At 29.6% G+C, this 12,811-nt stretch overlaps 1 protein-coding gene across 3 annotated transcripts; it reads right to left on the reverse strand.

Annotated features, from left to right (window-relative positions):
• Positions 1–5,555: 5,555 nt before the first annotated feature.
• On the reverse strand, positions 5,556–9,283 carry Rab1 (RAS oncogene family member Rab1). Of its 3 annotated transcripts, none has more exons than XM_066747317.1 (4): positions 8,963–9,283; positions 7,651–8,047; positions 7,320–7,531; positions 5,556–7,242 (listed from the first exon to the last, which is right to left on the reverse strand). In XM_066747317.1, exons 1-3 carry the CDS (start codon positions 8,983–8,985, stop codon positions 7,331–7,333), a joined length of 621 nt encoding a protein of 206 aa, XP_066603414.1. In that variant the 5' UTR covers positions 8,986–9,283; the 3' UTR covers positions 5,556–7,242; positions 7,320–7,330. The 3 variants fall into 3 exon arrangements, with proteins under 3 accessions (XP_066603414.1, XP_066603413.1, XP_066603412.1); XM_066747316.1 differs by having other exon boundaries at positions 7,300–7,531; positions 8,963–9,278; XM_066747315.1 differs by having other exon boundaries at positions 5,556–7,168; positions 7,300–7,531; positions 8,963–9,267.
• Positions 9,284–12,811: the final 3,528 nt, after the last annotated feature.

The raw sequence follows: 12,811 nt of genomic DNA on the forward strand, positions 1-12,811 counted from the left end.
GAAATTTTTTTTTTAATAACCATTAATTTATTGGACTCAATAATAAATAAAAAAATGCATTTATTAACAGATTAATATAAAAACATTGAGTTTATTTTACCTCAACTCATTTGTTATAATAAAACGCATTTGTTGTATTTATTACCAAATCTAATTAATTAATGGCTACATTTGACCATTTTATCAAAATTAAAAATCAATTTAGGAAAAGCATTTTTATTTTATTTATTCACTTATACCATAAGTACATCAGCTGTCAGATAGATCAAAGCTGTCACTACTCCTTATTTCTTTATTACACTTTATTTTTCCGTATAAAAAACATTTGTCTTCGTTCACGCCGTTCACGGTGACAGGCTGTGAATATAATATATATAATTTTTGATATATTACGTTCTGCATTTAAGATGGCTACTGACGTATTTCCGCTGGCAGTATACTTTGTGCAGTCTGCATTCCTTATATCAAAATTCACTTACTATAGAGCGTAGTACTATTCAAGATGGCGGACTTGGCAACCTTGGCTGAGACACGCGTTTGCCAACACCAGCGCCGCCTACCGGTAGGGATTGCCTCGGGACCTCGCATGAGCAATCTCCCGTTTCATCTCTGGTAGTACCGAAAGTACTACACTTGGCAACCTTGTTTTAGGATTATAAAAGTAATATACACTCGCTCCTATAGTCCAAGATAATATAGAAAAGGTTGAAATATAACCATTTTGCTACAGCGTCCCGGATCGCCTGATGATTTCACAACATTAGTTTTGCAGCGCTTTCTGATTCATCGCTTTCGTATTGCTTCTACCTGTTGGAATAATAGAAGACCCTGTTCCTTACAAACCAAAAGGGACTTGGAATATCCCAAATATCCTCTATGGATCACTTGTGCTGAAATTAACCGTTCTGTGTACGGGTTATCAGTAGAATTGATATGTGACGAAATTTAAACGTGTTTTTCTTTCTCGAAACCAATTTTTCAAAATTGGGCGGACACTCTACATGTAAACTATTGCACCAATTGACTTTTAAATTTCAATTGTATCTTCACAAACAAATTCATTAGAAAATTACGTAATTATTTTTTTTTTATAAGAAACTTATGGCCGATATTTTTGCAAAAGTTCGATATTTTTCAAAAGCGCACTATTTCTACAAAAATAACATTAATGAAAAATGTCTACGTACTTCTATAGACAATAATATGTAAATTAATAAAAGTTTTTAGTATTTTATCTTTATGAAACGCATATTCACAAAAATCATTGACTGATCGCTGCCTCTCACTCACTTCTGTTAGCCCCTCTGTCTAGTAACCAATGAATTTTGTCAATGCGTCTTTCATAAAGTGAGGAAAGTAACTTTGATAGAGAAACGACTAAAGTAACGCTGCATTCTCTCTCTCCGATTACTTATCCTTTCTTTCTCTCTCCATGGCCAATAGCGCGCTTAGCTTTCATTACAGAGCTTAATGAAGACCTCCGCCTCTTGATACGAATCATCTCACCTACCTTGTAAAAAAGATTTTTAATAATAATGTAACATTTTGAAATGTACCACTATTGCATTAGCATGTATTTTAACGTAAATAGATTAATAAATAGCACCTGTCCATACTCTTCCCTTGCTCAAAAGGTTGTTGTGCCAAGGCAAGTACCCTTTGTAATATGGATTCATTATAATAATAATAGTGTTTGTTGTTTATTCTATTATGTTCATAAAATAAAGCATATATTTCTTCGGTAATTGCGGCATAGCATTTTTTATTTATACATTGCTCCGTTGAAATTGTCTCAAGCTGGAAAATCGCGATTTTCCATTCGTTTTCGGACATATCCTTTTAATTATCCAAAGATTTAATTCAATTTGAAGTTCAGGTTCCTTCTTTAGCCGATCTAGTAAAAATTGAGACAATGTCAATGGAAAAATATAAAATAATTAATTTTCTTTAAATAATATATAAGTTATAATGATAGAAATTACATTTCATTTAAAAAATTGATCCGCGGGTAGCCTGTACTATTAATACCAAATTTTTTCAAAAAATCTTTGAAACGGTCTTGGAAACCATCTTTGAAATTATCTTGGAAACCGTTTTAGAAACTATATTTGAAATCATCTTGGAAACCATCTTTGAAATTACCTTTGAAACCGTCTTGGAAACTATTTTTGAAATCATCTTGGAAACCATCTTTGAAATCATCTTTGAGACTGTCTTTGAAATTATCTTTGAAAATCCAAAACGCCAGTTTTGTATTTGAAAAATCTTAGAAAGAGCTTATAATTTGTCTTGTTAATGAACGAAAGCAAGACTTCATGAAATACGAATGTAAGATCTTTCAAAGATCTTACAAATACTTTTCAAATCACCATCAAAATCTTTCTAAGACTGAATTTTTTTACGCGGGTAGTTACATAAGTCCGCCATTTAATAACAAAAAATTGTTTCTTAAATGTTAAATATCCTGCTTATAAATGAATAACTTTTGTTAAATATACTTCGGTTCTTTCATGATTAAAAAAATTTATGAGAACATAGCAGTCTAATTGGTATGCCCCCCTTAATTCTCTTTCTTACCAAGCATATGTGTTGACGATGTTATTATTCATTCTTTTTCGATGCTTTGTCAAGACAATATTCATGCAGAAGAAGAAATCATCAATGTTTTTGACACATTCTTTGTATGTAAGATTATTGATGGCAGTTTTTCGAGGGATATAAAAATGGATAAGCAATATAAAAACCTCCACACACATGCAATTCCTGTATGGCTAACACCAGTTTTTAATTCTGCAAAAGATCATTAGACATTGTTGATTATAAATCTAAAAGCAAAAATTATTATCAATATTGATTCCTTACACTTAAAGCCGCCTCCTTGTTTAATCAATAATAATCGCATTTTTATCGAAAATCTAAACAATTATCAAAATATCCAGATTGATTGGAACTACTGGAAATACTATAAACCGAATGATATTCCACCGCAATACAGAAAAAATGGACAAATAAGCTTAAACTACGGTGTCCATGTATGCTGGTGGATCTATATTATATGTATACGGGTAGTTTTATTAATTTCACCGACGAAGCATGGACAATTAGGAAGAGACTAATTAATTACATTTACGAAGAAGATCCGCCATTAAAACGCAAAAGGTGTACAAAACAAATGGAGGAGTTAATAAATCTTAATGGCTCTATACCTCAAAAGTGCATGAGGCAATTACGAGCAATAAAAAAATCACCAGAGAATTTTAAAAATACTTTGGAGTATTGCTCCTCATTAAAAATCCGAGTATCTTTATTAAATTAAAGAAAATTTCGGCAAAACGTAATAATAAATAAAGTATAAATTGTTATTTGGAAAACGAAAATCAAGAGCGTCACGATCCCTCATAAATTCCACGCCATTTTATCCAGGATTCTTTGACTTGAAGACTGTGTGTGTGTAAACCTGAAATAAATGTTGTAAATTTCCTGAATTTACCAAACCTATATGCACAAACATAAAAAAAGGACCTTTTCTGCTGCAATCCCTTCCTTTTGCTACGACAAAATATTTATTGAAGTGCCGTCCTTTACGAAAAGTATAACATTGCATTCAGTATTTGATGGACTCGAAAACTGTATAACTAAAAAATATATTTTCAATTTCATGCTATTAACAAATCTCAGCCCGAACCTACAAAACATGAGAATCCCGTTCAAATTCCTCTTTTTATTTTATGAAAAGATATTAATGGAGTTGCGAGCCCTCCTTGCGAAATAAGTACACCATTATTTTCAGAATATCATGAACTAGAAAATTGTAATGTTGAGAAAATTGTTTTCAATTTCGTGCTCTATTGGCGAAGCTCAGCTGAAACCTACAGAACGTGAGTATTATGTGGCAATTTCCCATTTAATGCATGCTGTAATAAAATATTAAGGGAGTCGCGATCCCTTACGAAAATCAAACTATTAGATACAGCATTTAAAATGCTGCAATTTGGTATGGTCAAGAAAAATTAAAAAAATTTTCTGTGATTCCAAAACCTCAACCAAAACCTGCAAAACGTGAGATTATTAATGAAATTCCTTTTTTTCGCTTAAAAAAAGATATTAAAGGGGCCGTGATCCCTTATTACTAAAATCATATTACTAGATTCAGCATTTAAATGGCTATAAAATAGTATGATCGAGAAAAATTAAACAAATTTTCTGTTATTCGAAAATCTCAGCCTTAAGTACAATACATGAGATTTCTAATGAAATTCCTCTTTTTGCTTAAAAACAGATATTAAGGAAGTCGCAATCCCTTACGAAAAACATACTTTTGATTCAGCATTTAATTGACTATAAAGCAGTATGGTCAAGAAAAATTAAAAAAATTCTCTATTATTTGAAAAACTCAGCCCAAGCTTGAAAAACGTGAGATTTCTAACGAAATTCCACTTTTTAGTTAAAAAAAGATATCGAGGAAGTCGCGATTTCTAACGAAACTCATACTATTGTGTTCAGCATTTAATAAGCTACAAAACAGTATGGTCGAAAAAAATTTTTTAATATTCCTACAACGCAATTACTGATGCGAATTGCCTGTGGAGGTTTCTATTGATTATTGTAAATAAGCGTTATAAAATTTATTTTGTATAATGCAAATGAACTTAGTTTATTGTTTTATAAACAATCTAAGTCTTTGATAGATTAAAATTACGAAAAAAAAGGAATTTTCAGCGAAATAAACATTGGAAGTGGTTCTCAATTCGCGCCAACAACCGTAGGCTAGAAATCTGGACTAACCTCAGCCTCATCTCCGCTTGGCATTTTGGTTATACCTATTGCGTTAACAATGGTTGCATTCAGTAGAGACAACAATTGCGGAACTGTTAAGTAATTCTTTTTAAACTCCTACTTTTATTGGATAAAATTATAGGATCTAAGAATAATAGCCTATAACATACACCGCTCCCTCAACATTTATCTCTACTGAATGCAACCAATGTACTTCTACATTTAATGGTATACTTTTGTATCTTCCGCTCAACTGGTAGTATATTACCATGTGCAATAAAACTTACCTATCTCTTAAAATTATAGAGGAATATCAATAAACCAAATTTAAGCTAAGAGCAGTTTTAACTAAGATCAATCGTCTTACTTGAATTTTCAATATAATGCAAAGCTTGGTCTTCGTCATATGTAATTGCTAAGATGAAATTCGAATTTAGTATGGTTTATTGATACAATCCACAATCTTTATACTTATTTATGCATACTTTATACATTATTTCTTATCATTTTATAGCATTTTAAATAGTATATTCATTAATTTTCTAAATTATCCCTAGAAACAATGCAGACATAATACTTATAGACCACAATCACTTTACAATTAAATCATAACCATCATATGCAATCATAATTTCAATTTTTTATTTATTTTAAAATCTTATTACACCACAACAATTTCATTTTTTAATTAAAAACGAACAAATGTTATGTATCAATATAATACCTACCCAACAATAATGATTGCTTAGAATTAAAACATAAATATATATTGTAATTGATTTATTAAATTAATTTTTATTTATTTTACCCCCCCCCCCCCTACACACTTGTTATACTCATTGTAATACATACTCACATAAATACACGTAATGACAAAAACAATCTTAAAACGTTCCAGCGTGTAGGATATGGAGCCCAAAAACGTTTTAGAAAGGTTTTTGGCACAGTGTGCTATGAAGATACAATGTATGTGAACCAATATTTAAAACAAAATATTTTTATTAACTACTATAATGTATATGCTCTACTGATTACAGCTCTTTTATACAAAGAAATCACATTCCCGTTTTCAAGTACAAGTATGCAATAAGTATATAATGAAATGAATGAAATTTATAAAAAATACTGTAATTGCGCATGTAAGATAAATCTTTTGCTTTTATTATGTTTTGTTATATGAAATATTATTCGCAACTAAATTTGGTTAACTCACTGATATGCATTTTTGTTTTGTAAAAAAATAATTTTAAAATACTGTCTTGCTTTATATTCATGGTTACTCTTCATAAGTAAATGAAACTCTAAAATGTTAATAACATATATATTATTTTGTAAATGTTATCTTGCAACAAAAACTATAAGATAGCATTTGAAAATATTTATTGGCAAAGAGCATTTCATTAATTTTATTTTATGAAAACATTAAGACTTACATAGACAACTGAAAGTGGTAAAAAAAAATAACAATTGGAAGAATCTTCATTATATCCCAAATATAAATTTCCATCTTAACCATTGAAACACGAGAATCGTTTAGCTTGATTTCATTTTATGAAATATATTAATCGTATAAATTAAGTGTAAAAATCTACGAGATCGCTAAAATTTTCTGAGAGGCAGATTAGTATATTGTTAACGCCTGTCTATTATTAGACCTTTTTATCAAGAAAGTGCAGTTACTTAAAATAGGAAAGGTATACCAATTACTTGATAAAATATTACTTAGTAAAAAATATAAATAATACGAAAATTTTTTTGTCAAATACGTTATGCAAATTTCACTGTTCTACAAATTTACGTGGAAATGTTTATTTATATAATATTATTAAATTACACTAATGGGAATGAAAGGGGGAGGAGGTGCTTTTACAGCATCTTATATCGCTCAGATGGATGTAATCTAATATTGAAATATATATGAGGAAAAAGTTGATTAAAGTAAATAGAAGTTGGATGATACACGGAATTAGGGAAGCTACAACACAACATAATAACAATTAAATTGTATGTTAGAATTAGGCTGAAAAATAAGACCTCATTTCATAATAATCATACACAATATTATTTAATGTACTCCTTAAACTCGAATCACTCTCATACGCAACTTGGTGCTTGATCATTGACCTATATTAATGCTAAGCCAACAAATTCTACTACGATCGACTCTTATACTAGTATAATTATGAATGAGTAATTAAATTGGTTTCTGTGGAAAAACAAGACTGAAACAGAAAGGATTGTTTGACCAGATAACAGATTTTATGGTCCAAAATCGTTGAACTTGACTTTTTTATTATCGTGCTCTGTAACAGAAAACTTCCGTGCTCTTCCTTTTTCCTCAAGCGATGCTTTCAATTAAGCAGCATTATAAATGCTGTTATAGGGTGTTATTCTAGAAATAATGAAAATTATTTTTATATTTCATTTTCAAAAAAAGCCTTTTCAAGTACAGCAACATATTGGTTTCTAAAAGAAAAGCAACACTTGACGATAAAACTTATAAATGGTAAAACATTTGCTTACTTTGGTTATTGTTAATTCACCATTACATTCCTCAGCAGCACATAGACTTATTGGACTCAATGGGTCGACCATGTTCAATTTTCACTTTATTAGCTGGATCACTAGCTGCACTAGACGGTGGTCCTACACGTACCTTTATTTCTGCAGCCATAGTCATAAAGGCCTGTTCAACGTTCATTGCATTTTTAGCAGATGTTTCTAGGAAAGGAATGCCTAGCTGATCCGCATATTCCTGTATTGACAAATACTTCACATTAGTTTTCCAATATTTAAATAAGTTGTTATCAGTTTTTCAATTGAACTCTTATAGAGCTGTTTATGATTGGAAATATGAAACATTTGTGGAATTACCTTCGCTGTTGTATAGTCAACTACTTTCCTAGTATGTAGATCACATTTATTGCCAACTAATAACTTATTGACGTTGTCGCAAGCATAGCGGTCTATTTCCTCTAGCCATTGTTTAACATTGTTAAATGATTCTTGATCTGTGCAATCATAAACCACAATGATGCCATGTGCTCCTCTATAGTACGAGCTTGTAATTGTTCGGAATCTTTCTTGACCTGCTGTGTCCCATATTTGTAATTTAATTGTTTTTCCATCCAAATCAATTGTACGGATTTTAAAATCTACGCCAATTGTGCTGATGTAGCTTTCTGTATAAGTATCATCAGCAAAACGAAGCAGAAGACATGATTTCCCAACACCAGAGTCTCCAATAAGAAGTAGTTTAAACAAGTAATCACTGAAAATAATAAAAGTTTATAAAAATGTTTAATTTTAGGCTTTTCATTATATTTTCTTTTTTAGTTCAGGTATGCTTAATTTTGTTATATTATTTGTATAATAAACAGCAATGCACACACATACCTGCTATTATTTATCTTATCATTGATATAATGATTATTATTTTTATTGACTTTATAATATACATAGAAAATAGACTTCATGAAACATATTGTATCATAAATTGATAATATTTTTAAAGTTATGCAAATAAAAACTCAATAACTATCATTATTAATTGTAACATCAGCTATAATTAAAGACTACTTGTATCATTTGTATAAAAAAAATTCAGTATATTTATTAAAGCTCATCCTGTCCCATCCTTTATATCTACATAAAATAACCAGGCTTAAAAAAAGTAAAACTTGCTAATTAAGTATCGCTGCTTGAATTTTGTAGAAATACCTTGTTTATTTTTAACATTGATAATTCTCTCTATATATAGATCCAATATTAAATTATATTTAATGAAAGTAAAGTGTAGTTATACAACAAAAAAAAGAAAATAATTTAATGTGCAAAGATTGGAAATTGAAGGAGGAAGAATATTGATGTTAAAAATCTTTTCATATAATCATAAAATGATAAGTTTCAGAACAATTAAACGTCAATATAATAATTATGATTATGTTACGAAAATAAGTGTGAAAAATTAAATATAGATTAGAATGCAGGGGAAAAAAAAGGCAAATCTATCACATAATAATGTGAATTTCTATTGGTAGGATAAAAAATTAGTAAAGAAACTAATAGAATGAATAATAACGACAAGATATAAGAATTATGAGCAAAATAGGTACGAGATGTTCAAATTGTGTAAGTTAGTAGCGAGATGTAGTAGTTATGTCTGCGCAAAAGAAGGATTACTCACTATTCAGGATTCATCGTGGACATACTATGATAAGATTTCGCTTGGTAAAATCGTACGTGGCTCTTAGCTAATCTTGTGAATATTTAATGGTTGATAATGGTTCCTGTGCTATAAACAAGGGAAAAAGTTTTCCGTTTTTGTAAAGTTAAGCAGCTGAAGCAATGGCGGTCACGGTAACTCCTCCCAAAAGAGCGAATGAGATGTCCACCATTGACGTAACGCACGCAATGCCAGAATGGCAGAAAGCTCGGTAGTCTTGCTGTTTCACTCTCTCTCGTCAACAAAATGTAAATCCGTCGAAAAAACATTCTCCTTAGCAGCGTTGCCAACTCCGCCATTTTGAATTATGCTACGCTGTATAGAGACCGTGCACACAAGGGCCACTTTCACCAACGCGTAGTTAACTTAACCCCAAGTTAAGTAGTAGTACCAACCTATGCAAACTAAAAAAATGGATTGGCAGCCATTAAAATTAACCTCATAATAAAACTTCAAGTGTGATAATCCTTTCGGTGACAGCGCCATATAGTACATTTTGCTAACTCCGTCACGTATCACACATCCTACAAAGTAAAAATAAGTTAGCCGGTATAAATTAATATTGGCTAATGATTTCAGTAATAATTTTAATTTATGTTAAATATTAAGTATATAAAAATTGTTACTTCAATACTTTCTTCTTAATTGGAGAAAGAACATTACTTCAGGTATTTTAATTTATTCATTATAATAAATTATACAAATTAAATAATTTACGCTAAAAATTTTGTATATATTGCAACGATTTTTGAACATTTAAGTTTTTTGTAGGGACAATCTCTTCACAGTTATAGATGTTTACAGACTTCTATAAATTGGCCTTAAAAGAGTGAATTATCTTCTGAATAATATATGTGAAATACTGTGAAAAACAATACATATGTATATACTTGTTACTAGGTGGACAAGTTTATCCTCATTAAATATTTAAAATGAGTAACCAAAAATCCAGAAGATCTGAGAACTATAGTATTGACGAAAAACTTTTATTTTTAAGAATATTGAAAAAATATTCCAGTATAATAGAAAGCAAAGAAACTGATAAATATGGTTTAGGAGAAAAAGATAAAGCTTGGAAGATGATAGAAAAAGAATGTAAGAATATAAGAGGTTTTGAGCATAGAACACTAAAATGTCTAAGGAATTTATGGAATAATTTAAAGAAGATTTCCAGGAAAAAATATGCAAGTTTAAAGAGAGAAACATATTTAACAGGTAAGTAGTTAAATTTTCATTAATTAAATAACAAATTTATTTTCGTTTAGAAATAATTAAAATGAAGATTTGATTTAATGTTTCTGCAGGTGGTGGGTCTTGCAGTGTAAAGATGGATATAGTTTCTGAGAAAGTTCATGAAATTATAGGTACGTCAATGACTGGTATTAATTACGAACTAGATTCTGATTTAAATTCAATTGATCCGTTGTCAATAACTAATGAAACTGTCAATATGGATAGCCCAGATGACCCTGACGATCCTTGTAAACCTGTGTTTGAAGTAAGTAAAATGTCATGATTGTAATATATATTATCTTATTAAATTATGGACATAATTTTTGTATATTTATATTGCTGTTTTTACTTTAAAGTACTTAATTAATAATGAAGAAATCGAAACTTGGAATAACTGGAACCCTAGCCAATTACGAAAACCCCTAACTTCACCATTAGATAACGCTAGAAGTGGCACTGTATTGAAACAGTCAAACATCAGTGTAAATTTACGTACTAAAAAAGCAAAAAATAGCAAAGAAATTGAAAAAAATCTACTGTTGAGTAAATTGGAACTAACTAATATAATGAAAAAACATATGACTCAGAAAGCATTAATGGAGCAAAAAATGATGGAAGCTCAATTGAAGAGAGAAGAATTAAAAATTAAATTACTGGAATCTCAAATGAATAAGCAAGATAAACATCAAAATGGTCCAGTAAGAATAATTTACAATATATTAAATTTAAAGTCCTTTAGGCAAAATATTTATTTAATTATTAATTTATATATTTTAGTCGGAATATATTGAAAAAGATCTGAGACCTGCTAAGTTTGTACCAGAAGATTGTGACTCTATGGGCTCAACGTGAGCACATTCTTTCAGCATGAAGATTTTAATAGAATCCATAAGTTAAAAAATGTTACTGTTTATAATATTTTATTATTTACTTTAAAAAGGTATAAACGAAGACTGAGTTTATAACAAGACTTTCTTTTATTAAAGATGTAAGGATAATTTCATTGATATTTTTAGTAAAAAATTTAATTATAGGCAGTTTAATTATTATTTATTCGCCTTAGAAGAAAAGTTTGTCTGAGTTGACTAAAACATTTCCTGTATTGAGAAATGTATAATCACAAATGAAAAAGAGATTATAATGTGTTATATTATAGTTTAAAAGTGTTTTCATATTAAATAAATAATTAAAATGTAGCAATTAGTATAATCTTTCTCTTATAGTTTTGTTTATTTATAAAATATATTTCTGTTTTACTTGCTCTATAAATAAGAGAGATAATAAAACAAATTGTTAAACTTACAAAAAAGTTGTATACTATTCACGCTTTTATAAGTGAAATTATATATCGGATTAATGTTATCAATGTCATAAAAGTGTAAAAGAACATATACACAGTGTTGATTGTGAGAATAACATTTTTCCTGCAAATCCAATCCATTTGCACCCTGCAATCAAATTTCTGAGGATTTATTTGAGCTCTTTTTTCTTAATAGTTTTCATAATAGTCTGAAAATTAAAAAAAAATATTATATAAATTAACCATATAAAATGGAAAATCAAATAATATAAGGAAAATTTGAAATTTATCAAGATATATAAAGAAGAAGTATTTGACCTTTCAAAATAATTTGTAATAAGGTATGCTCTTTCGTTGTCATGTAGGTCTTCATTTAAAACTCTATCAAAATTACAATATTCCTCAATGTTAATATCATTTGCTTCACTTGTTAATCTTGTTACATAATATAAAACCGCACATGCAGTTATTAATGGTAGAGTTTTTTGAGGTGTCCAGAATCGGGAACCAACTGTTAAAACAGGAAACATTCTTCCCATTACTCCGAAACATCTTTCGACCATACAACGAGTACGTATTTGTGATTCATTATATAACACCTCTGCTGGTGTCCGTGGATCTAGCAAAGGTGTTAATAAATAAGATAGGCATGGATACCCTGAACAAGGTTGCCAAGTGTAGTACTTTCGGTACTACCGTAGTACCCAAAAGCGACATATCCTATAGCGTAGTACTATTTTGGGTACTACGCTATAGTCGCTGCTGATACTACTGGTCGGCGGAAATACGTCAGAGGGTAGAGACTGTAGAGGGACCGCAATATAGATATTTCTAATTACTAATTTCAAAATACATAATGCATGGTCCGTGAGCCAAGACAAATGTTAGTATTATTGTATCGTACATACATACCGCAAGTTATAAAGTAATATAAAGAAATAAAGTGACAGTTTTAATCTTACTGACAGCTGATATACTGATGGTATAAGTGAATAAATAAAGTGACGAAATTTGTAAAATGTACATAAAAATAATTTTTAAAAGTATATAAAGGACTGAACATTTTAGATAAGTATAACAATAAATTTTATAATATAAAATGTAAGATATAAATATTTTGTGGTACTTTGTGGGATTTTATTTCAGATTAAATTATAGTAATGTGTTTACTATGTCACTGTGCTGAGGATGGAGCTATGCGGATTTTCAAAATTAAAATAAAGGAATAGACTAAACATAATGTGGTTATTGTGTCATCGTTGAGATTCAAACTATGT

Source organism: Prorops nasuta, unplaced genomic scaffold, assembly GCF_024137725.1.
Source record: "Prorops nasuta isolate Cenicafe-Biocafe unplaced genomic scaffold, Cenicafe_Pnas_1.2 PNAS00003, whole genome shotgun sequence".
Classification (NCBI taxonomy): Eukaryota; Metazoa; Arthropoda; class Insecta; order Hymenoptera; family Bethylidae; genus Prorops; species Prorops nasuta.